Genomic DNA, 25,911 nt, shown 5'->3' on the forward strand with positions numbered 1-25,911 from the left:
ATGTGTTTACTCGTTGGATTGAATGCATTCCAATCCGCAAGGCTAACGGTAAAACTATTAAGAAGGAACTCAATTAACGGGTTTTTCTTCTTTTCGGAACGCCTGACCGTTTTCTTTCAGATAATGGCACGCCTTTCAAAAACAAGTTAGTCGATGAGTTCCTGGAGTCACACGGAGTGGTCCATGGAACATGCGCCCCGTATAAACCACAGTCGAACCCTACAGAGCGAGTAAATCGGACTATTAAAACTATGATTGCCGCTTTCATTGAGGATAAGCATACGAAATGAGATGAGCACATAGCTGAATTTGCATTCGCCTATAACTCGACCATTCACAAAGCTACTCGCTCAAGCCTAGCTTTCCTCAACTACGGGCGACATCCAGTGCCCCCTTGCACGGTTCGACGTGAGGAGGTGCGTGCGGCTGTTCTACAATTGGAAGCTACAGCCTGTGACGAATGGCGTGACCGTATGGAAAAGCTCGACGAAGTACGAGCTAGCGCTCTGGAAAATAACAGAGCTGCGCAGACGCGACAGGAAAAGTATTTTAACGATTACTATCGCGAGGTCATCTATAATGTTGGTGACAAAGTCTGGGCGAAAAATCATGTTCTTTCCTCGGCGGCTAAGGCCATTGCCGCCAAACTTTGTCCAAAATTCTGTGGTCCGTTCGTCGTGACTAAACGTTTGGGAATGAATTCCTATCTACTCCAATCAAAAAGTGAAGTAAATAAAGGAAAGGTAGCTGTAAATCACCTTAAGATATGCAACGACAAAGAACAATTCCTTTACGACAACTCCTCAGAAACAGTAGATTATATAGAAGGGCAAAATAACTCAGTTATCCACGAGGAAAGCCTGGAGGCAGTGGATCGTTTGGCAACTCAGGATTCTACTTTTTTTTTTTTTTTTTTTTTTTTTTTATTTAACTTCGCTCTATTTATGCTTCATCAGTGCTAATCAGCGACGGAGGCTTGCAATGTGTTTGAGAACAAAGCACATGAAACTTTTTTCAGTGGTGCTTGTATCAATCAGCAGGAACTGGGAATCGAACCCGGGCCTACCAGGTGCGAGTCTGTCGCCCTACCGACCGAGCCATTGCAGGTCTCTTCAGGATTCTACTATAGTGGCTATGCCTCTTCCTGCAGCTGACCTGAGATCCCAGCCAAGCTCAAGTCAAGCTCTACCCGCCCTGGTGGCGGTAGCTCCTCGTAAGAGAGGCAGGCCCGTAAGTCCCAAAGCCAACCACCTGCTTGGCCACCAGTTGTGCTTTCACCTCGCCGACTACGTTTGCGAAATAATCCCACATCGTAGTTATCAATTGATCATGTTACCTGCACGACAAATCACCGATCAACAAGAGATCGTTAGTGTAGAAGTTCCCCGTTTCGTGGCAACCAGATTCTTGGAGCTGGTCAACGAAATGGCCACGCGAACAGCTACTCTTCCCTCCGAGCTGATTCCTCAGCTCCCTTCTATTGAAGAACTGCTCCTCGCAGCTCGCCGTAAGGCCGATCAAGCCGAAGGCCAGGCCTACGCCGAGGTCCTAGCACTGACGAATCACCCAGATCATCGAATCCGGGCCCTTACCCCTGATGACCTGCTTAAAAAGGTCCAGGACGAAGTAGAACGTCGCGCCTTTCTGGCCAATGCAGCGGCTTGTTGGGATACTGCGAAGAAGATCCAGAAGGAACGAGCCCTCCTGTTGAAACTCCCGGAGCAAAAGCACCGAGAGAAAGAGGAAATACAACGTTGGCTGGTCCAGTTAAATCTGCTGGAAGCGGAGGTTCAACCACTCCCCGCGTCTGCGGGGGTGCCACTGGACCCATCCTTGCCCCCTGCTGAAGCTGAAGGCCAGGCGTCTAGAGAAATCCAATTCTCTTATTGATAGTCTGATTAAGTTATTATCTATTAATTTTTTTGTTTCTGAAACAGAAACTTGTTTTAATGTGTAGGGTAGTGGAAATTTTTTAACATAAAATGGTGTATCATCTATTAGGTTGATTTAATGTGCTTCTCTCTTGCAAATGCCGACTTTTTTCCCTTCTAAGCAGCTATATCTTCAAACTTAATTTACTTACAGGGACTTAATTTGTAACATCTGTTAAGTGTAATTTCATTGGTTTTACTGGTAATGATTCTTCTGCCATGTTAGTATATAGTGTCTTGTTAACTATAATTGTGTTTTTCTGAAGGATATGTGTTTTATTTTCGTTTTGGGTAAGATCTGTTAAGTTATCTTCTAAGTTACAATAGTGGTCTCTCGGAGTTCCCGGAAATAAGTTATGCTTTTTTATATATCCTTCAGTTTTTGAATATTTTCCACTAATTTCGAGATCGAATGTTGTATTTGCGTCAAAAGATGCCGCATTGTATACTTGTTTCAGGGAAATTAATTTTAGTGTATGTTTACTTTTCTTTTGCGAGACAGAAATATTAGACGTGTTTTTTGTGCTCGGCGATTTTTTGCTATCGAAAACAATGGATCAAAGAGTTTGCATAAAATTTTGTGTAATGAAGTGCTCCAAAACACTTGAAATATTGACAGTGGCATACGGTGAGTCTACTTTAAGTCAAAAAAATGTTTACAAGTGGTATAAGCTCTTTTAAGATGGCCGAGAAGACACCAACGATCAACTTCGCTCTGGACGCCCCAGCACTTCAATAACTAATGAAAGTGTTGAAGAAGAGAAACAAATGGTGTTAAAAAATAGTAGAATCACTATTAGAGAAATGGTTACTGACGTCGGCATCTCTGTTGGCTCGTGCCGTGCAATTTTTCCTGAAGTCTTAGGCATGAAACGTGTAGCAGCAAAATTTGTTCCGACACTGCTTAATTTTGAACAAAACAACCGTCGAAGGAGCATCGCTCGAGAGCTATTAAACGACGTCAATGATGATCCTGTTATGCTCAAAAAAGTCATAACTAGTGACGAATCATGGGTTTATTAAGCGTCCCAATGGAACACTCCAGAAGAGCCAAGACCGAAAAAAGCACGTCAAGTTCGATCAAATGTCAAGGGGTCGTACGGTCAATAAAGAGTTTTAACCTTGAAGTTATGCGCCGTTTGCGAGAAGCAATATGAAAAAAACCTCCGGAATTGTAGGAAAACAATTCATGGATTTTGCATCACGATAATGTACCTGCTCACTGATCGTTGCTTGTGTCGAACTTTTTGACCAAAAACAAAACCACAATCATGCCTGAGACACCATATTTACCGGATATGGCCCCCTGCGACTTTTTCCTGTTCTCAAAACTCAAGAAACCCATGAATGGACGGATCTTTGGAACTATTGAGTAGATAATGAAAAAATAGCTGGTAGAACTCAAGGTTATACCAAAAGTGCTTACCAGAAGTGCTTCGAGGAATGGAAAAAACGTTGGTACAAGTATATTATATCTGAGGGGGATGACTTTGAAGGGGACAACATAAATATTGATGAATAAATGTTTATTTTATAAAAATAAAAATTCACCTTACTTTTTGAACACACCTCGTACTTTATGTAGAATATTGAAGCTACGATATTTTGGCTTATGCTTGTTGTATTACGGAAGGTACGATTTTTCGGTTCATGCTTATTTTATTTCAGAAGCTACGATTTACGGTTTATACTTATTTTATTTCAAAAGCTACGATTTACGGTTTATGCTTATTTAATTATTTTATTTGGTGCTGCAACCGTTATTAATTTTGATCCGAATGATTTGTTCAAAAATTCGTTTTTAGATAGTTACCGGAACCAATTGTTACGTTTTGGGAGTTAGATATCCGTTAAACCTAACACTTATATTTTCTATATATATTTTATATATGATGTAAAAATATGAATAAAAGAAAGCAGAGGAATGAATGAATGAGTGTTATAAGGTCTGGATTCTTATCTTAGAGATATTTCGTAGATCAGGCTTAAAAATGTAAAAAATGAGTAGTTGAATATTTTCTAATCAAGTAGTGTTTATTTAAAATTTAACAAAATGTGTTAGGCATGTTACAGCTGCAGTTACCGAATACACCAGATTTACGTATACGTGTGGAACGGAGGTCTGAGATGCAGGTTTTAACGTGAACTCTTACGAACTGCTCGCTGCGACGCTTTGCGGGCTTATATAGCTGCCGAATTTCGTTAAATTTTCGATATTTGCAATCTTAAGTAGATTTTATTTGCTTCATCGCAATTTGCATAGTAAGACTTTTTAGTTTACCACCTGTCTGAGAATTAATGAGAGGGCAATGACTTTTGTTGACGTATACAGAATTTTAGTTTCGTTAAGTACTTGAGTTTTGGAATTTTATAAAGGAATTTGAGAGACGTCGTAAGACGTAACAATCTAATGCAGCCTTTACTACATCTCTTCGTCGAAGAAAATCTTGAATATCGGAAATATTTCGTTGAAAATATGTTCTTCATAAATTTTTTCTTCATAAATGTAATGGCCGGATGTGAAAAAGTCGAGAATCTCCCTTCTCTTTTCCTTCTTTTTCCCTTCTCTTTCCTTTCTCTTTCTCTCTCTCTCATATACACATACACATACAGACAATATTTTATATTATGGTATATTTTTATTACTTTGTATTATATTTTATTATTATATATTAATTTATTGATTAGAAATTATTACAAAGAATTATACATATGAAAAACGATGGTTCAATAGCTGCCATCAAAAGAGAGTAATTTCTGAAACGGAAAAGAAAATATATATATAATGGACTAAAAAATGTATGGCTTATGAAAAAATTTAGTCTAATCTTTTTATTACTTTTCAGTCAAAACATTTCCAGGTATATTTCCATTAAGAATATATTTTTGTAATAATTTAGTCCTCAATTCTGTACTTGGTTTCTACGGAGCAGTTTTCTTTCTACTAGTTAAATTGATGAACGGATTTGGTAGTTATTACTATATTCATTGGTGGATTCATTACCTGGAAATTGTTTTGGTATTGTTAGAGATGGAACTGTAAAATCGATATTTTTGATTAGATCCTTGATTGTTGTATTAAGTTGCACTCTTTTATCTTCATTTCCTATATTTCTCCTTTTTTTAATTTTCTTTTTTAACTTTCTCATATCTATTTTCTTCTTTCTTTCGTTGCTTCTTTCTGTTTAGAAGCTTTTTTCAGTTCAGATTTCACTGCTTTTTTTACTTCACATTTTACCACTTTTTTCTCACTATCACTTTTTTCTAATATTTCTTTTGATGGAGGAGTATTCTTCTGATTATTTGTAATATTAATAGGATTAGTATTAGAAATTAAAATCAATGGTGTGAGGAATATCCCAAAATTAAATCACAACTACAAAACTTCCAAACTAATTCAACGTTTGTTCATTTAGTTCATGGTCTCTTCAGGAATACTTTATTAAAAAATTATACAAAATTAATTAATACATTCAAATTATTAAATACCAAACAATAAAACACGAAAAGTTGCACTCACAATTTAAAAATGCTTGCTAAAAATTGTCAAAATGAATTTTCTTTTAGTGAAACTGAAATTGTCAACTGTTAAAATTAGAGTCAATTGCGTGTATCACGATGCATGATTTAGAAAGGACTGAAATATAAGTAGTAATGCCGTCGAAATTTCAAGTTAATCCAATTATCAACAAGGCTCCCATTTATCAGATGTGCCAAATGAAATTGTATAAATTACCAAACTTTTATTAATGAATTTTATCCGTTTAGACTATTTAAAATTATATAAATTCTCGAATACAGCTTACTGAAAAAATATGTATCTTCTTTCCTGTTAGTTGTGTCAATATGACTATTAATGTGTAACATTTCAGATATTAATCGTTTTTTATAATTACTTTCACTGTCTAGGATTATTGTATTATTCCAACAAAAACTGTGATCAGGATTTTTAGAAATATGTAATGGAACTGGTAAAATGTTAGTTCCTATTGATTTTTAATGTTCATTTATTCTAATTTTTAAACTACGTTTTGTGTCACCTATCCCCTTATAAATATATAAAGCAGAACATGACTTACAGTTAAATTTGTATAGCAAACCAGTTTCATCCCATTTACAACTACTCGTATTATCTTTGCCTAATTTTATGATATTATTTAATTTGGGATTAACTGTAGGAACACATTTAATATTAAATTTTTTAAAACTATCACTATATTTGTAGAAAAAGGCATGAATAAACGGAATCGGTAAAATTGTATTACGGTCACATTCAATCTTATTGAAACAATTCGGTGTCATAGTATTTCTCTGTTTATATCTATGTTGTCTGAGCCTATTATCAATCGATGCAGATATAAAGTATTCCGGGTAATTGTTTTCTTTTAATATGTCTGTGATCAATTTTAAATTAGTATTATGAAAGGACTGATCAGATAAATAAATTGCCTTGTCAACTAAATTGGAAATTATATTTCTGTTTTGTTGGATCGTATGATTGGAATAATAATTTAATAATCGATTAGAAGCTAGAGGTTTTTGATACCAATTTGTGATGATCCGATTATTACTATTATGAAGCATCACATCTAAAAATATTATCACACCATTACATTCTATTTCGTGTGTAAAGTTCAAATGTTCATTGTAACTATTAAATGTATCTAAAACTATTTGAATATGATCGTTTTTGACACATAATATAGTATCGTCTACATAACGATGATAAATATCGGAATACAATTAAATTTTTTCGCAAGAATATTCAATCATTCAGTCTTCGAGTCATCCATTACCAAATTCGAAAAAAAAGGGGAAATTGGAGATCTCATGCGTCCAAAAAACCCACGGGGCCAAAAATCTGTTTATATATTATATTATTAAATTGAAAATACGTGTTTAAAAACAAAAACTTGTTTATCTCTATAATTTTATGGAATGGAATTTTTGAATTAGAATGTATTACATTAAAACGCCTATCCAAACCTTTATAACTTTGGATATAATTATTATAATGATCTAATAATTCATACTTAAATACAGTACCAGATAAGCAATATGTAGACCAAATTTCAAGAAATTCCGAAACCTAACCCTGAAAAGCTGATCGTCATAGTTTGGAATGTGCCATATATATTTACATGTGCTGGAAAATTTATTAAATGTCGTTTTTTATGAATACCAAATACCTTACTTTAATAGTTTAATATATCGTTTTAATAATAAAGCCTTACTAAGTAACTTATACATGAATAAATAAATAAACTTATTGAAAAAATAATTTTAGGAAAACGAGAATTGAGACAACAAATAGCGCGCCGAACTATACCATTCGAAGGTTTAGCAGCTTACCGATGTCTGATAGTGGTTATGAGTTTCGCTATTATTTAGATCATACGAGATTGAATCAAACCTATTAGCATATCGTAAAATAGTAGTGATTCACGAATATTATAACGGTAAATGCACCTGCTTCGCAAAAGATTGATTTAACATGATTCGAGGTGGCAGAAGAAAATTAGGAAGGTTCAAAGTGCAATGCTCGTTGACCGTCTAGAATTTTGGTTGGAAAAATCAATCACATGAAAGTTTTCCAAAACCTAGCGGAGGTGATTTATACTTTAATAATAAAAATTATTAGAGTACAATTCAAGGTGAGAGAAAAAAGTTAGGAGTGCTTAAAATGCAAATGTTGCATAATGTCATACGCTTCGGTTGGGAAAGTCACTAACAACAAAATTTTCCGAGACTAAAGGGGGCGGTTATGGTTTTTTCTTGTTGTAAATATCTTCAAATATTTAATAAAAAATATTAGAACACGATTTGAGATGTCAGGGAAAAATTAGGAGCGATAAAAGTGCTTAAACCGTGCGTTACCATCTATTACGACTTCGGCGAAATATTCACGATTTTCATCGTTGGTAATCTTATTTTCCATAGTGGAACATAAATAATTGCCTTTTTATCTATTTTTAATGATTTCAGCCAGTCAATTACGTTTAATTAAAAATTATTAAGTCCGGGGACCCTGGTACATTTCATTCCTGGTTTTTTTCTAAACGCGGCTGGAATAATGTGGCTAACTTTATCGTCATTTTTTATTACCTCTGACTTATCTGGTCTGTTGTGGCGTGTCAGAATGATGCTGTTTTGTATGCAAATAATTTATCAGATCAAGTATTTTTATTGTTTATAATTTGTAAATTTTTATTTTATGATTCATAAAAATCAATATTCATATTAATCAATATTTATACATGAATGCACTCCGCAATTAAATTAACGCAACACCTATTTCCGATTAAAAAAGAGCGTACATTCGAAGATAGATATCTCAGGTAAAAATATCGTAAGGCGATAAATTTTTTTTAGTTAAAGGTTGAAGTGTATACTTTAAGATGGTGCAACTAGATTTTCGATGTGACGCGACTCCTTTGAAATTTAAGGTCATTTTTTGAAGTTCAAAGGTCGTAAACTTCCATAGTTCGCCCGCGCGTGGGTGATTTTGTTCAATAATTCTGATCGTTGCATTTGAAAGTATAAATATTTTTCTTTAATTAAAAAAGAAGACGAACTATGATTTTTTGATGGCTTTACAGACATTTTGTATTAAAAATACACTCTTTTTTATATAAAATTTTATAATTTCAATCCACCCTACGATTGAATAAGTGGTGTAGAATGACTTGACTGAGTAGGTCGATATCTCAGGTTAAAAATGCTATACTATGCATAGGTACGAATGTTATTTCTTGGTTGATTGTGATGAAATTGAAATAAAAAACTCATATCCGAGCGAAACGAATATTACCATCGACTTTAATGTTATCCAATACGTACCACGACGGGAAAACTGATCAGGTTTAACTTATCATATGTGTGTGTATTTGTGTGCATGCGTGTGTACGTATCTGTGTTTGAGGGGGGGGGGGGGCTTAAAAGGGCTAAATATTAAAAATTGCACAGAAATTCTTCAATATCTTGCGTTGCTATTTCGGCGTCTAATAATCTCAGCTAATCTTACAGGCATATTAATGCAAGCGCTTATCACGTCTTGAGGTATTTCGTGCCATATCTTAATTAGAACTAGCCCCAGTTTTTCAAGATTCCTTGGCTGTCTCTGCCTACTGCGCAATTATCTATCCATCATATCCTGTACATGTTCAACTAGATTAAGATCTGGACTATTCTGTGGATGCAGCAGTATTTTCAAATAGTATTCTCGCATGTAAGCCTAAGTAACACTTGTGGAATAGAGGGGTGCATTATTTTGCATGAAAATGAAATTTGAATTTATACGGTGACTCGTTGGAAGCACGTGAGGCTCAAAAATTTCATCGGTGAACGCATTTAAGTTGTTGACCCGAGATGTGCAACTACAGTAAAATCAACGCGATCGTTTAAAGAGATACTCCCCATATCATGACGGATATACCAAAAAAAATCTTGGTCAGTTGAATATGGTTTGGCTCAAAACACTCCTCACTACGCTGTTAAATTAATATTCGAATATCGTTAACGTACAGGCAAAATCTTAACTCGTCTGTGAACAAGGATACTTGCTGCGAGAAAAGGTACTCTAACACGAATTTGCGATATTAAACGTGCTTCGTGAAGATATCTCTATCGAAAAAAATTATCCATGCGCAGGTGCACTGTAAAAGTTAACGATTTTTGAGCTTTAAAAAATGACCTTGAATCGAGATCATGTAAGTAAAGGTTGCGTCAAATAAAAAAATCGAGTTCCATCATCTAAAAGTAGAGACTTCAACCTTTAATAAAAAAAATTTGATACTTTTACGTTTTTTACCTGAAATATCGATCTTCGAATTTGAGCCCTTATTTATTCGGAAATAGGTGTTGCATTAATTTTATTGCGGAGAATATAAGTTATTAGAACGTCATTCATATATGGGTAAAATTCAAAAAATTGCTAAAATGACATTTTTCAAAAATGAAAAAAAATTTTTTTTAATTTTACTTTACATCTTTTTATATGTTTATATATATCATAAATAAAAAGAAAACAAGAATGGGCGAGCTATTTTTGAATTTTTTTAAAAACGGCGGCGTAAAATTTTTTTAATTTCTTTTTTTTTAGAGTTTCAAGTTTAAACTTAAATATCTCAGGAACGACTTGATGAATTTAAAGAAATCCAACGGCATTCGAAAGGTACGGGTAAATACTATTGTTTTCTGCATTTTTAAATATTTTTAATACTTTTTACTTTATTTTTTTGCAGTTACAATTTTTTACTTAGAAATTTTTACCATAAATAAATAAAGTTAAAAAATTATAAAATATACTATGTAATATTGAAATACATAAAATTGCAGTATTTGCTGTCGCCTTTAAAATGCCGTTCAATTATTTCAAATTCATCAAACAGTTCTTGAAATACTGAACTTTAAAAGCGTGACACGAGGACATTTATATTTCTTTTTTTATTCAATGCTGTTACTTTGTAATCGATACATATAATAATAATATATACTTTATAGTCATTTTCAAGCTCTTGGCGTGTACTTTCTTTTCCCCGTTACTCGATCGCGATAATATTTTTTATTATATACGAGGACATGAGAAAAGGTACGTTTTTTTACGATCTTATTTAAGTGTATTTTTTCACCTAACATACAACTTATCATACCAATAACCCCTTCAATTGATAGAAAATAAACAAATTTTAATATTTGAAATCATTTAGCATTTAATTTTTGACTTCTTAAATATTTATACCATAAAATGTCGAAAGCGTGACACAAGGACAAAAAAAAAACATAACTTTAAGCTTAATTTTGAACACTATTTATTAAGTTATTGCATTTCTGCACCCCACCATTCGATTCCTTGTTGTAAGGCCTTCAAAAATCATTGTAGTAGATTTTTAATAAATATTTATTTGAATACATTTTTCTTTGAAAAACAAATACTTCTGCGCCCACGACGCGTGTCACGAGGACATTTTTGCTTGTTTTTCGGTCATGCAGACCAAAATTAGTGTTTTAAATAATGTTTTAGTATCTGAACAAGTTGTTTAGGGTTGTTGTTAACGAACTATATTAAGTAGACATGTGGATATAGTTTCCATAAAAAACTTAGGGCCCAAAAACATGTATTTACAATTTTTTGAATTTCACCCATATACACTCTTCTGACGTATTTTTTCTCTCTTATCAATCTATCTTAATCATCAGCAAATATTACACATTTCTGCATATATATACAAATACTCGTATTTAAAAATGTCAATAAGTGTCTATTTTTTCATCGATTTTGCTTGAGTTCTGTGTTAGTGCGTATCGCAATGGTATGTAAACTTGCAATTAGTTCTCAAGCTGATTTTATCAAATCTTTTATTTTTTATAACTTATATTAAACTAGATTCGATACTTTTATAGGCTTTTTTCTATAATTGTTTAGTATTTATTAATAACTTTTGTAAGATCAAGCCACTTGCTAGCCATGTGATCATTATAGTGTCCATGTCGTTGGAATTTTGAAGATAAAATCTTTATACCCAAATAATTCCATTGCAAAGACAATACAAATTTTTTGAACGTAAAATTAATAATATTGTTAACTTAAAATATTCGTATTGTAAAATGAATACATATCTCTTTCTTGTTTATAGCACGAATTTATCCAACGGCTAAGTGGAGTGCTCGTTACTGCGGCGGCTAGCCCGGTCGCTCGGATGGCTGCAGGCCTGCAATTGAAAAATCAACTTACCTCAAAAGATTTAACGGTAAAATCACGGTATCAACAACGATGGTTGAACTGTCCTTTAGAAACCAGAGAATATATTAAAAAAAACGTAAGTAATATAATGTAAACATATACATATGAATTTTTTGTAAATATTTGTTGAGACTGCTTTAAGGTCTTTTGTACAGTTTTATCTTTTTTATCTTTTATACATGTTCTTGTCTTCGTAGAAAAAGTCCTCGAGAAAGTCTTCAAAAAAGTCCTCGAAAAAGTCAGCAAAAAAGTACAAGAAACAGTTCTCGAAAAAGTCCGCGAAAAAGTTCTTAAAAAAGCACACAAAATAGTTCTCAAAAAGTTCTCAAAATACGAGGCCTTTTTCATATACTTATTTAAGAACTTTTTATTGTGTTTTCCGTATACTTTTTTCGATTTTTTTTTTCTTCAACAATTTCCGTGAACTAATTCTAATATCATATTGACAGTTTTTAATTTTATTATTGAAAGTGTGAAAGTATTTGTGGTTTAAAATTTTATATACTTAATTTTTATGGTTAATTAATTTTTGAAACATATAATTCAAGAACAAATAAATTTTATTTAGAACAATAATTAAAATAAAGTAGTTACTCATAAGACAGTGAACATTAAACAAATAATTATATTACAAACTATTTACAAACTACAGACTTCTTTTTTTTTCATGTTGAATACAATTAACTTCAGAACAATAAATATATAAAAAATTTCTTTCATTCAGATGTGAAAAATCAAAAAGAAAATACAATATATTTTTCGTATCAAATAGCTTGATTAGAATTAGTTAATATTTACAGTTCAAAGAACATGTTCGAAATGTCCGCCGCACAGTGGGGATTGAAAACGGTCTTCACTAAATTCAACTTTCAAGGCGAACCATATGTGGAAATTCGATGAATTTTTTTTTAAATAACTATTGAATGATTCTGCAGAGATCTCTCGAACCCAAATATAGATGTTGTTTTTTATCGTCTCTAACTGACTATGAAAGTAAATAAAAGCAGAAATTCGTGGCATAATTAATTTTTTTTACGCTAAAACTAATAGTGATCGATCAAAATGTGGCTTAAAATCTCATCTTCTAACTTCATAGAATACGTGAAAATTTTTTTGACCCAAAATGTAACATGTATTTCTTTTAAAGGTCACTTGAAGGTCAATACTATTTTTTATGTCAAATTTGCGGCTCATTGGATTTCAAACATGCTAAATCACTAACTTAGAGTATAATGTATTCTTTTCTCAAAGTAACTGGAAGGTAGGTACTTTTTTCAATATCATTTGAAGGTCAATACTATTTGTTACGATTAAACGACTATTCTTCGAATTGGAAATATACGACATGACTAATTTGGTGTGCAGGAAATGATTTTCTTCAATGCAACAAACCCACAAACCCATTGTTGCATCATTTTTAGCACATTAATGTGACAAATTCTTTGATATATATATATATATATATATATATATATATATATTGCAGGGAGTTGGTTTCAATGAGTAAATAAACTGTGTTTCGAAAAACATTCTTTTACTTTGAGAAAAGAATACATTATACTCTAAGTTAGTGATTTAGCATGTTTGAAATCCAATGAGCCGCAAATTTGACATAAAAAATAGTATTGACCTTCAAGTGACCTTTAAAAGAAATACATGTTAGATTTTGGGTCAAAAAAATTTTCACGTATTCTATGAAGTTAGAAGATGAGATTTTAAGCCACATTTTGATCGATCACTATTAGTTTTAGCGTAAAAAAAAATTAATTATGCCACGAATTTCTGCTTTTATTTACTTTCATAGTCAGTTAGAGACGATAAAAAACAATATCTATATTTGGGTTCGAGAGATCTCTGCAGAATCATTCAATAGTTATTTAAAAAAAAATTCATCGAATTTCCACATATGGTTCGCCTTGAAAGTTGAATTTAGTGAAGACCGTTTTCAATCCCCACTGTGCGCCGCCACCTTCTATCCAACAGTACAGTCGACGCACAAAATTTCTTTTCGTTGCTTCCAACATTTTGGACGTGATCGATTCAAGAGCGACTGCCATTCTAGCTTCAAGATCACCTCTAGATTTTCTACCTCTGTACTGTAAATGTAATCTTTTACAGCACCTTAGAGGAAGGAATCTGGAGGATTATGAAAACTACCTACCAAACCCTATTTAAAAATATGTGATCAAGTAGAGCTTTCACAGCGTCAGTTCTGTGAGGAATCCTGCTATACATGTTGATACCAAATATTTTCATTATCGGACAAATCGTTCAACGTTCGTGGCAGACTATTTTGCAAAAAATCGTGATAGTTTCACCCTTTCAAATTTCTGGGCATTTCTACTGGGTCGATCTAAATATAGAAACCCATTTATGTTTAGTATCTGTTGAATAAAATATAAATAGTGACCATATGATCAAATTCACCAACCGATTTCCTAAAATGCCACACCATTTATTTTTAAAATACCTATTTTTTTGCCTATTAACTACTACCAAATTTAGGTTTTCTTTTGCATAATAGTGGTTATTATACATGTTAAATTTTCCATCTGTGCCAAAGGTGGGATCATCTGTAAATAGTACTGTGTTTAAAAAATTCTCGTCATTCTAGATATCTTGAATCATTCGTTGGCCAAATTCTATGCGTAGATAAAAATCTTGTTCATTAAGCTACTGCACTTTAGTATATTGGTTATGATGCAGCCGATTATTTTTGTTATTTCTCTGAACCTGTTTATAATTATGAAAGGTGATCTAAGGAGTATCAAAATTAATATTAGTTGCATGCGATCAATGCCATTTTTATCAATTTTGATCTGTCATCGAAAATATAGAAAAACAGGACCGCGAAAACAGACAATGACTGTGCGAATATGTAAAAGTTGCAACGGGGGGAGGGGATTATCTTGCTTATAACAAGAGAATTATAAACAAATTGAGGCGAAAAATTTGAAAGCTACTTCTTAGAGTCTCTATTTTATTATAGTTGTTTTAAAAATTTGATATGTGATTTGGTTTATTAATAAAAAATTAAAACCTTGAAATTTACGAATCACGTCACTTTGATGAATGAAAATCCCTTACAAACTTTTACAACCCTAAATTGAGCGAGTTTCAGGCCATTGAAGATCTGGTCATTTCTACTTTTGTTGACTCATGACTAAGTTATCAGTCTGCGGGGTAGGTGAGGATAGGAACTTGAATACTTGAGTCAATGAGATGTTTTATGAGGATTTTCCAAATGAAGTCCTGTAATGTAAGTACCAAAACAAGAATTTCGCCAAATTTAATGAGGTAAAGACCATTGAAGATCTGGTAGAAGAAATAAATAAATAAGTCCATAGAAGAAATCTACCTGTTGATTCAAGAGGGCGAGCAGAGAGCCTGAGAAAACCTTTTTTGTTAAGAAAACTTTGTCATTTTAAATTCAATATTCTGTTATGAAATGCTTTTTTTAATGTAGTTTTTAACAGTAAAAAAAGCATTTTAGGGAAAAACAGTGTTGGTACCTATGTTATTACGGGGGGGGGGGGGGTCAATAAGTCTTTACAAAAAGAAGGAAAAAAAAGTTTTGCGTATGTAATTTTTTTTTTATTTTTCAACCTAATTTCCTTGAAGGTCGATACATTTTATTAAACGGCCTTCCAGTTTTTTTAAGCCATCAGAAAAATATGATTTCTAAAAACCCTCAAAATAGGCATTTGTTTCAGCGATGACTTCTTCATTCGACGTGTATCGTTGTCCGGCAAGCCATTTCTTGAGGTTGGGCAATAAAAAAAAGTCACTGGGAACCAAATCAGGCGAATATAGTGGATGGTCAATTAATTCAAACTTTAAATCGTTAATTTTTGTCATTGAAACTGCACACGTGTGAACTCGAGCATTGTCTTGAAGAAAGAGGCATTTTTTTTTGTTTAAGTGAGGACGTTTTTCTCTGATTTTTTCTTTCAGCTAACCTAATAATGACGCATAATATTGTCCAGTAATCGTCTGGCTCTTTTCCAAGTAGTCGATGTAGATGATTCCATACGCATCCCAGAAAACCTTGGCCATAATTTTGCCAGCTGACTTTACTGTCTTTGCCTTCTTTGGGGCTGATTCTCCTGCGATAATCCATTGTTTGGACTGTTCTTTGGTTTCAGGAGTGTAGTGATGTACCCATGTTTCGTCTACAATTACGACTCGACGCCAAAAGTCTTCCGGATTACGACGTATGCGTGCCAAAAGAGCCTCAGAGGTGACCACGCGGGTTCGTTTGTTTTTAATAGTGAGCAAACGCGGCATCCATTTTGCTGATATTTTTTTCATCCTCAATTTTTCATGCAAAACTGAAATGATTGTACCCTTTGATACCCCTGTGGCCTCAACTATTTCTCGCAATTTTAATCTTCTATCACTCAACACCATATCGTGGATTTTGTTGACCATTTTGGGCGTACTCACTTCTACGGGGCGTCCTGAACGAAGTTCATCTTTTGTTGTACGGCCACGTTTAAATTCATTTATCCAGTTATAAACAGTCTTAAACACAGGAGCAGACTTGCCATGAACGGCGTTCAACTCAACTGTGATTTCTTTTGGTGTAAGGCCTTTCAAATGAAAATGTTTTATCAACGCTCGAAACTCTGTTTTTTCTATTTTTCAAATAAACCAATAACTTTTTGTTCAACTAACGCTCACATAAAAACGAATTAATGAATGGAGCTGAAACTTTGTACAATATTTAGTTAGTAGTATTGCTTGCCAAAAACATCATAATTTAAGCGTGACGAGCGCCATCTCTTGGATTTTGTAAAGACTTATTGTATTTTGATAGTAGATTAAAATGGCCTACGCTGTATATATCCGTATAATTAAATATAAACGCAATACAATATACATGTACGATCGCCGACTATGTATTTATGACATGACTAATACTCAATAAGCAATGAATTGTAAATATGATGTATTTAGAGTGAAATCGACTTATATACAGGGTGAGTCATTTTAATCTATGAACCCCGTATCTCAAATTCTATGCATAGTATAGAAAAATAATTCAGACAAAGTACCAAGGGTGCCATATTTTGGTGACTTTCAATTTGACCTTAAACATGATGGGTCAAGGACACTCCAAGGTCAATGTTTTTTTAAATAGGAACCCTTACTTTTTATCTCGGATTCAGATTCTACGTTAAATTCTACGCTAATATCATGTAATATGTGTGGGGACTAAATGATCTCCACCCCATCCCCACAGTTATTTCGAGGTCACCTTACTTTTTGAATGGGAATCTCATTTTTCATCGCAGGTTTGAATTCTACGTGAAATTGTACGTTCAGATGATCGGATATTTATGGGGTCCGAATTACCCCCACCCAACCCCCAAAGTCATTTCAAGATTAACCTTACTTTTTTTAATGGAAACCCCTATATGGATTGAATGACAAGGTCCAGTTGAATGGCATACTTGCTTTCCAGATCTGACACTGCCTGGTTTTTATTTGTGGGGATTATTAAAAGACGTTGTTCATGCTCTAAAGAGAGTTCATACTCAAAGGACCATAGACAATACGAGGCACAGAATTAGAATAGCTTGTGAAGCCATCCCTCGAGTGGTGTTGCTCAAAACTGTAGATAGATTTGAAAGACGAATACGATTATGTATTGAAAACAACGGAGGAAACTTTAAACAGAATCACTTTGAGGGTGGGGTGAGGGTAATTCGGACCCCATAAATATCCCATCATCTGAACGTACAATTTCACGTAGAATTTAAACCTGTGACGAAAAATGAGGGGTTCCATTTAAAAAGTAAGGTTGACGTTGAAATGACTTTTGGGATGGGGTGGGGGGGTTAGTTAGTTAGAATTTAACGCAGAATCCGAATTTGAGATGAAAAGAAAGGGTTCCAATTTAAAAAAACATTGACCTTGGAATGACCTTGACCCATCATGTTCAAGGTCAAATTTAAAGCCACCAAAATATAGCCCACTTTGTATTGAGCAACTTATTTTTTTGAACTATTTTTCTGCATTATGCATAGAATTTGAGTTATGGGGGTCCATGAATTAAAATGATTCACCCTGTATATTCGTATTTATATACAAAGTAGAATAATACATATTATCTATGATGATAGCATTATATGTCTTACACATAAATTGAATCACATTATGTATGTATGATCAGACAGTAAATAGTGAAATTAATTATACCAACATGAATTTGGCAAACTGTAAAAAAATAGTAAAGACACTTGAAATTATCCACGAAATAGGGTAACAAAAGAATCGCTTCCAAGAATCCACCTTTATCATCGAGAGGTCATGAAGTAGAGTAACCTTTAAATAAGAGTCGAAATGTATTAACATAACGAATGGAAGGAGAGGTAGAGAGAAGTAAATTACCGCTAAATACGAGTTAATTAAAAAGGGTATTAGACATCTGAATTAACGAGTCTGACCAATAACGATTTTCTTATTGATCAAGTTAGGAACGATAGACATTTTGGATCACATTTTCTTTTTTGCCAATTACTGAGCAGCTTTTTGATCAAGCCATATTTGTTGAAAAATTCAGGAGCAGTAAAATGCCACTATATTGTAACATCCTTTTTTTTAACGAGATAATAATTTTCGGTTTTTAATTATTCGCCGTTATTTTAGTCGCTTATTCGCGATTCGAGATGCATGGTTTGGATTCGGTGATACGTTATATCATTTGAAAATACGTTATATCATTTTTTAAATAACTCACTCTATTTTAAGACTTTAACAAAATTGCTATAACAGTAAACTTCAAATGACCATAACTTAGACAGAAAAAAAGATATTCGAACCTTAATAAAAGGGTTTTAGAGGGTAAGAGTGTTCCTTAAAGATAACGTACTCAGTTTTCCAAAAAAAATTTTTTCAAGATGTTATTGTACCTTAAAATCAGCGAAAAACAGCATTTTTTGTACTTTTAGGTTAGGATATTTAAAAAACTTGATGTGATAGAGTAATTTTAAGGTTAGATTTGAATTTAGCGATCAAATATCTATCAAAAATAACTAGTCTCATCTAATGAGCAAGTTTCACGTCGGGCTGTGTAATCTATGTATGTGAGGTGCTTTACATAAATTCAAACAGCGTGCATGGTGACGCCAAAGTTAAAAAGTAAAATGTAAAAAGCTATTATAAATTTTTTTCTACTTTGCAACGGAAGTCGCTGCGATTAATCAATCCATGCGCGATGCGGTACACTCGCGATGTTAGTTTGAACCACTAAGAGAAAGAGGGGGCGCGCGTCGGTTTGAATATTCAGTTAAACCTCAGCTGCTTTCGTGAAGGTATCACCGTGATTTAGTTTTTCCACTGTGTTTTGCTGTTATTCGTTATAAAGTTTCCTGGATTTTTGGCGTGCATGAGTGATAGCAGCATCAAAGCAGCAGTAGAATTTTGAGCGAGGCAACGCAGCTGATATTTGAGAAGCATCGACCGTTGATTCTCAACAACAATTACGGCTGGTCACCGTAATTGCACCTCAGGGTAGGTGTACCTCCCTTTATTATTATGCGACAAAATACTTTCGAAAGTATTTTGTCTTTCGCGAGCGTAATTTTTTGTATTCGCGCCGAGCGTTAGATTTCACGGCAATTTTCGAATTCTCTCTCTCTCTCCCTCACCGAATTATTAACAATAATTGTAAATCCTATATCGCGTGCGTTAGTCTTTCGGCCCATAAAAGACTGTAGTTTTTATTAATTAAACTTTGTTAATTTTATTATTATTTACTTTATTCGCAGTTTACGTCATTTTGTTTCCTAATAGTTAATAAATCTATAAAGGCTTAAGTCTTAATCCGATTTCATCTAGGGGATTAGGCGGATTAGGCATTAAGTTATTCATACTGAAGATATATCGAGTGTCACAAGTCAAGTGATTTAAGGTGAGTTCAACTCGGTTGAATAGAAGACACAGAAACGAAAGTATCAAACGTAAAGGCGAATACACGTATAACCATACGTGTTTAACGGAGCAGCGGTTAGTTCTGCATCGTGGGAGTTTGTGCGTTAATAAATTTCTCATTTCGTAGGATAACCACCCCGTTACAACTTAATTAATAACAAGTTTTTATTTCTTATATTTATAATGATATAGATAATTTTAGATTATTACGTGGATAATCAAGATGATAAATCTATGTAAGTTGATCTTTTTTTTAGTTTGTTCTCTATTTTGACGAACGTTATATTATCATAACAAACAGACAGGGTAATGTAGAATTGTTATCGTTGCGTTATGGACAGATAGAGTGGTCATGAAATTTTGAAATTTTCACGTTACGTAATTTGTGGACAGCCCCTACCTTCATGTAATGTAGAGTCAGAGTTATAATATTTATTTATTGTAGTAAGAAAGATTATAAGTACAATGGAAATTAAAAAAAAATCTACTTATTTCTAATTCAATATCTCAATAATAAACTACCGATTGTAGTTTTCACTCACTAATAATCACTTTGTTGGATCTAAATTGCCCTGACTTTAGGATACTTCGGTGGAAAATCCGTAGAATAAAGAAATTTTGAGCGAAAACTTGTAAGATATAGAAATCCTACGACTGTCGATTAAATGAATTTTTAAGTATTTATACATTTTCATTACTTGATGTTTTTAATTTCAACTATATGATATTTAGATTATAACTTTTTTCATAAATTATCTGCATATTACTATATTAATATAAATATATTGATTCATTTAATTTTCAATCTTAATCAGGAATAGTGATTAATAAATAATATAAACAATTTATTAATAACACCGGTTAGCATGGTTTTGTTGTAGACTAAGTAATAACCATTTCCGAAGTAATTTTCGGCATATAACTCAAATCTGGTTTCAGAATTACTCTATCACGTCAGGTTTTTGAGTAATTCTAACCTAAAAGTGCGAAAAAATACGATTATTCGCAATATTTGAGTATCCATAACATCGCCATTTTTTATTATTTTTCAAATCTAAAACAACCATCAGAAAGAACTACTCTCCAGCTTTCCATATCACTATTATAACGGGGTTTTGACCCGACGCGGGTCACTCGTTATATAAATTACGAGGGAATTAGAAACAGCTCGGTGTGGGCCTCGTAATAGGCTGCGCAAAGCCTAACCCAGCAGCAACAGGAACGTCGTCGTGCAGCGTCTGTTACCTTGGCCCGCGGAGAGCGTCGTGTAGTCCTATGGGCGCTTTGGAGCGATCACGAAATTCAGGTGCGAAAGCCGCACGGAACGGGATTGTTTACAATAGGTAAAAAGGAAGCGTAGAGAAAGAAAACAGATGTACGAGCAGCATTGAGTTTACTACAGAGAATAGTACAAAGTCAGTACGCAGCGTAAGCGGGAGAGAGAGCGGCGAAAAGCTAGCGAAAGAGACACGTATTCGAGGTGGTACTTACAATGACGTCTCGGAGTCAGCCCTGGAGACGGTGTTCTCGGCCTCGCACGTGATCCGCGAGGACGCGCAGTACGCAACTCGAATGCGGTCAAGAGGCGGGCGGCTTTGAAGGCTCGCACGCGTAGTCGCTGGAATTAGCTCGCCAAAACATTGGGCAATCTCGGCACTAAACCTCACACCGAGTGGGCACTCGCGCACTCGCCAGAAACACCACGGAAATAGTCGCAGATCACAAAAGGTCGTAAGCACGTATATCCGCTCGTCACACGTCCACGTGCTTCGAAGTCGCCGGTACAAGAGAGAGTTCTTATCGCAGGGCTTTCTCCTGCAACACTCTCCTACTCGCGCGCGTCGCGCAGGCCTCCCGAATTCTCTCTCTCTAGCTCGCCCTCTATTAGCGCTCTCTCTGACTTACCTTTGGCTGCCATACAAGTGGGATAATTATATGACACATATATATATATATATATATATATATATATATATATATATATATATATATATATATATTATAATTATGTGTGGGGAGAGAGAGACATAACGAGGGTCTGGCCGCTCGTTATACTATTTACATGTATGTTATCATTTCTTAAACCGGAGATATCAAAAAGAACTAAATAATCTTATCTCTTATAATATGAGAAGTGGTGCCATTTAATATACTAATTGATATATGTAGTTTTATGAGTTTAGCGGGTTGTAGTAATCCAGTGAAAATAAGAGAAGAGCTCATAGATAGGACCGTTACACATGCTGGTCAGCGTAGCACGTATGCGAATGCTCGTTGCATCCCCGTCGACGTGCCTCGGTGCATGAAATATTATGCGTGCAAAAGAACCAATTGACGAAAGCAAAACGAGAGCCTAACTATCAGAAGGCGCACTGGAAATGGAGTGTGTGAACAGATGATTAAATATGCGAATTTTAAAACTATTAAACCTGTTCGAGTACATAGCTGAAAATTTACGTTAATATTGAGAACAGTGAGAAAAAGCATGAAAGAATTGTCAGAAATGCAAGTGGAAGCTAAAGGGTCGTCAGAAGCTGTCGAATCTGCGAAAAATTTCGAGAAATTTACATTTCAAAGAAAAGTTATGACAATTTAAATTTATACTATTAATGAGTAAAGTCTCTGATCTGTTGTGTGTGAAGTTAACCTTTAGGCTGTGAGAAATTTCAGTACAAAATTAACCTTTCAGAATATGTAAAATGTATACATAATATCACTTGATATCTCAGACCGAATCGCTGATCTGACTGCTCGTCCATATATCGACCAGCCCCGCACGCAACGTAATGTACAATGTAAAAAAATTTGTCATGTCATGTCAGGATTAACGACGTGGACTTGACAAAAAAGTGATCGTCTTAGGGTGTTTGATTTCCGTAAGTCCCCTTGCCTCTCATGTTGGGGTGCTTTATTATGGTTAATGCTCTTGCTTCTCAGGTCAAAAGAATTGAGTTTATGGTAATGTCTCTTTTGTATGATACTTTTCAAAACATGGTGATGCGCCTAGAGGAACATCATAAATGGGACAGAGATATACTGTGCGATGTACAGCCTTACGCAAAGAACACATACTATATGACATCTCTGTCTTGTACTTTGCCTCGAAAAATGGCGGCCGACTAATCGAGTCGGAGGATCATTATAAGGAGGTATATTTGCGAAAAGATCGAGTTTCAACAATGAACTACCTTTAATCGAAATGACGGAAATGATGTAGCTCTTTCATTTATCCCTTATATAATGCATTAGATAGACAAAGATGAATAAGATGAAAAAAAGCTTTCGATACGATTTTATTGTTTTTCGCACTGATTCTGTGATAGGTAGTTGTCTATCAATATTATCGATACCAGTCATATTTTGATTGTAATCTTGAATATGTTTTGGCTTTATAATGTCTTCATTTGTTAGCTGTCTTTTTTTTGCAGTTGTGCAGAATTCAAGTTCGTGTACACTTGTAAGCATATGAACGCTACGTTTGTCTTCCTATCTCACTGCCATCCACTGATAACTATAAGAGACTTATATTTCACCTCGGATTAATTTGTTTTCAAACTTTGGCATTTCCTTTCTATTTGATTTCACTATACCTGTATCACTATCATATAAAAATTCTGCAAAAGCAGGAGATCTATACCAATTGTTTATATATACAACATGACCCTTATAAAAGTAAGGCTGTAAAAAGTGAGCTACAATATCGCAAGTAACACCTAAATCAAACTTCTGATAATCAGTGTCTTTTCCAATGTAAACCACAAAACCCAATACGAAATCTGTCTCGCAGTCTGAAAGCAAGAAGCGCTTGATGGCAAAGCGATTTCTCTTCAAAGGAATATATTACTTAAATCGAAGCCTAGCTTTCGACAACAATAAACTTTCATCTATACACAGATGTTTCCCTGGAGTGAGAACTGTCGAAAATTTCTTTTATACGTGTTCTATTACTGGCTTTATTTTCACTAAAGGATGATTTATGATATCTTCATTATTATGAAAATACAAACTGGCAGGATTTGAATAAATATATAAATTAAATACAACTTTGCACATCGCCCTTTTGGACATGGCCCATTAGAATCGAAACGCCGAGAAAATTTTTGTGACAGGAGAATAAGTTTTCATGTGGGAAGATTTAGTGATAGGATTTTGAGTTTTATAACAATTTGTTTCCTCTTCAATTTTTTGGAGCAAAGAAGACTCACAAAAATATTTGAAATAGTCTATTGGCTTATTTCCTGAAAAAGAGATATTTAGGTTCATTTTGGAACTACCATCAAAATCGTTAATTAATAGGTAAAAATGCGCATCATCAAACAGTTGAAGTTCGTTATAATAAAAGTCTTGTGATTCGATTTCACCAATGTCTTCATTTTCTAATATTTCATTTTCTGATTTGGACTCGCCACTACTCCAAGCTACATTTTCAGTCATTTTATGGAAGATAAAAGTACGAGACACTAGTGGATCAACATTGAAGGAAAATAAAAATAGTAAAACTTATATAAATACTAAAAAAATCCTACAGAATAATAAATATTGAATGGAAAGAAGCAATCTGCTACATTATATTATAAAATTATGAAAGTGAACGAGTAAAAAATTATTTCCTCTATAGAAAAAAACCGAGTGCTGGTTCTCTTGTAGACATTAATAAAAAATCAATTTTTTCACATTCAAATATATAATAATATTTGCTTCGTACTTAGTACACCAACAAAGTTGTATTTCCAGACGAAAATATCGAAAAATGTTTCGCATTTTCGCCGTTCTCTAATCTCAGGTTATGCTGAGAATGAATGCCGTAGTATACTTTATGTAACCTTCAGATATTAGGTGCAGACCAGTGCGTTTGTACTGGAAACTAAAGTTTCACCTTGAAATAGACTTTTAGTCAAAAATGCTTTGAGGATGTTTTTTTACGGTTTTTCTCACTTTAGTGCGTCAATGACGTTTCAAAGTCATCTCCAACATTCGCTTATGCAAGAAATAAAATGCAACGTTCAGTGTAGCTTTTCAAGGTCAAGACTGCGTCAGTGATTTTTTTCACTATTTTTTTCCTTGATTTTTTCCTTGAAATTTGACCTTGAGAATCAGTATTTCAAAGTCAAGAATGTTTTGAAAAATTTACAAACTACTTATTATGTATTCAGCATATCCAATGTGATCTAAGAACTTCAAATATTCTATGTCTCTAAGAGTAGTCCATACAGCGACCAACTTCGCAGCTAAAAGGTTAAAGTGGAAGAAATCATGATACAGTCAAGTCCGGAGGTCTAATACGTATTTCAGGGCGCCGCGCAACGACCGTCATTCTTCATATCTTATATACTTCTGAATATTTCTGATATTTTACTTGATTAATAAAGAGAGTCGAGTGAAACTTACATCGAAAAGTGAAAAGTTAACATGAAAAATTTACGCAAGGAAAAAATCTTTTTATATTTGACAAATTTCTTTATGTGACTCGATTTCATATTCATCATATTGTATATTTTCTTTACAATGAATGTCTTCATCGCTGTTATAGTCAGACTGACCGTCATCCACTGAAAATTATACATTTAAATAAGCAAGTTAAACTATAAGTGGAAATTAGAAACTCGAAATCGAAAGTTATCTTCTGAATCTGCATCATTCAAAATGATATCTTTTACTGATGGAGAAAATTGAGGGTCTTTAAATCACAAAAAATCATATTTACTCTTGAATAAAATCCATCGTTTTTTTCGGGCTCAAATTGAGTGAAATCTGGCGATGTTGTGTTATTCCACATATGTGCAATATGGTGTAATTTTTTTATTTACTGCAAAAGCCCGGTATAGCAAGATAGCAAGCAGGAAGCTTCAAATTAAAAAAAAATTTTTATTTAATAAGGTTCCCTCGATATTTATAATTTTATAATTGCGAAGATATCGCTTTTATTAAATATTGTATTGCCCAAACTAGCAAATACTTGTTGAAATTCCTTCTTTTATTGAAATATTTTGAATTGTTGCAGTTTAGCTTTTCTAAAAAGTGCAGAATTGTAGTTACATCTGATAAATGCATGGAATCCTGGGAACACTTTATACCTTTCTAATCATAGATATTCGTCGAGCGCATTAATATTTGTAATGTGCCGATTTTTTGAAACACTACATTCAACATAAACATTTTGCTGCTATTTTATGCAAATTACTTAACATAATAATAATAATGTCTGTGTCAGAGCACTGTACTAGAAAAGTTGAATCGATATTTATTGTTAACGCATGGTAAACAATTTTTTACCGGCCTCTTTGTGCAAAGATAATGATA

The 25,911-nt window shown here is 33.7% G+C and overlaps 1 protein-coding gene across 4 annotated transcripts in view; it reads left to right on the top strand.

The window, feature by feature from the left end:
* LOC131665082 (importin subunit beta-1) overlaps window positions 1-25,911 on the top strand; it is a 534,754-nt gene that overhangs the window by 249,353 nt on the left and 259,490 nt on the right. For all 4 annotated transcript variants that reach the window (XM_058936708.1, XM_058936715.1, XM_058936699.1 and 1 more), the window contains one exon: window positions 11,567-11,749. In XM_058936708.1, coding sequence (XP_058792691.1) covers window positions 11,630-11,749 — 120 coding nt within the window. In that variant the 5' untranslated portion in view covers window positions 11,567-11,629. The remainder of the gene's footprint in view (window positions 1-11,566; window positions 11,750-25,911) is intronic.

This window comes from Phymastichus coffea, unplaced genomic scaffold (genome assembly GCF_024137745.1).
Source record: "Phymastichus coffea isolate CEN01 unplaced genomic scaffold, Cenicafe_Pcof_1.1 PCOF00003, whole genome shotgun sequence".
In the NCBI taxonomy this organism is placed as follows: domain Eukaryota; kingdom Metazoa; phylum Arthropoda; class Insecta; order Hymenoptera; family Eulophidae; genus Phymastichus; species Phymastichus coffea.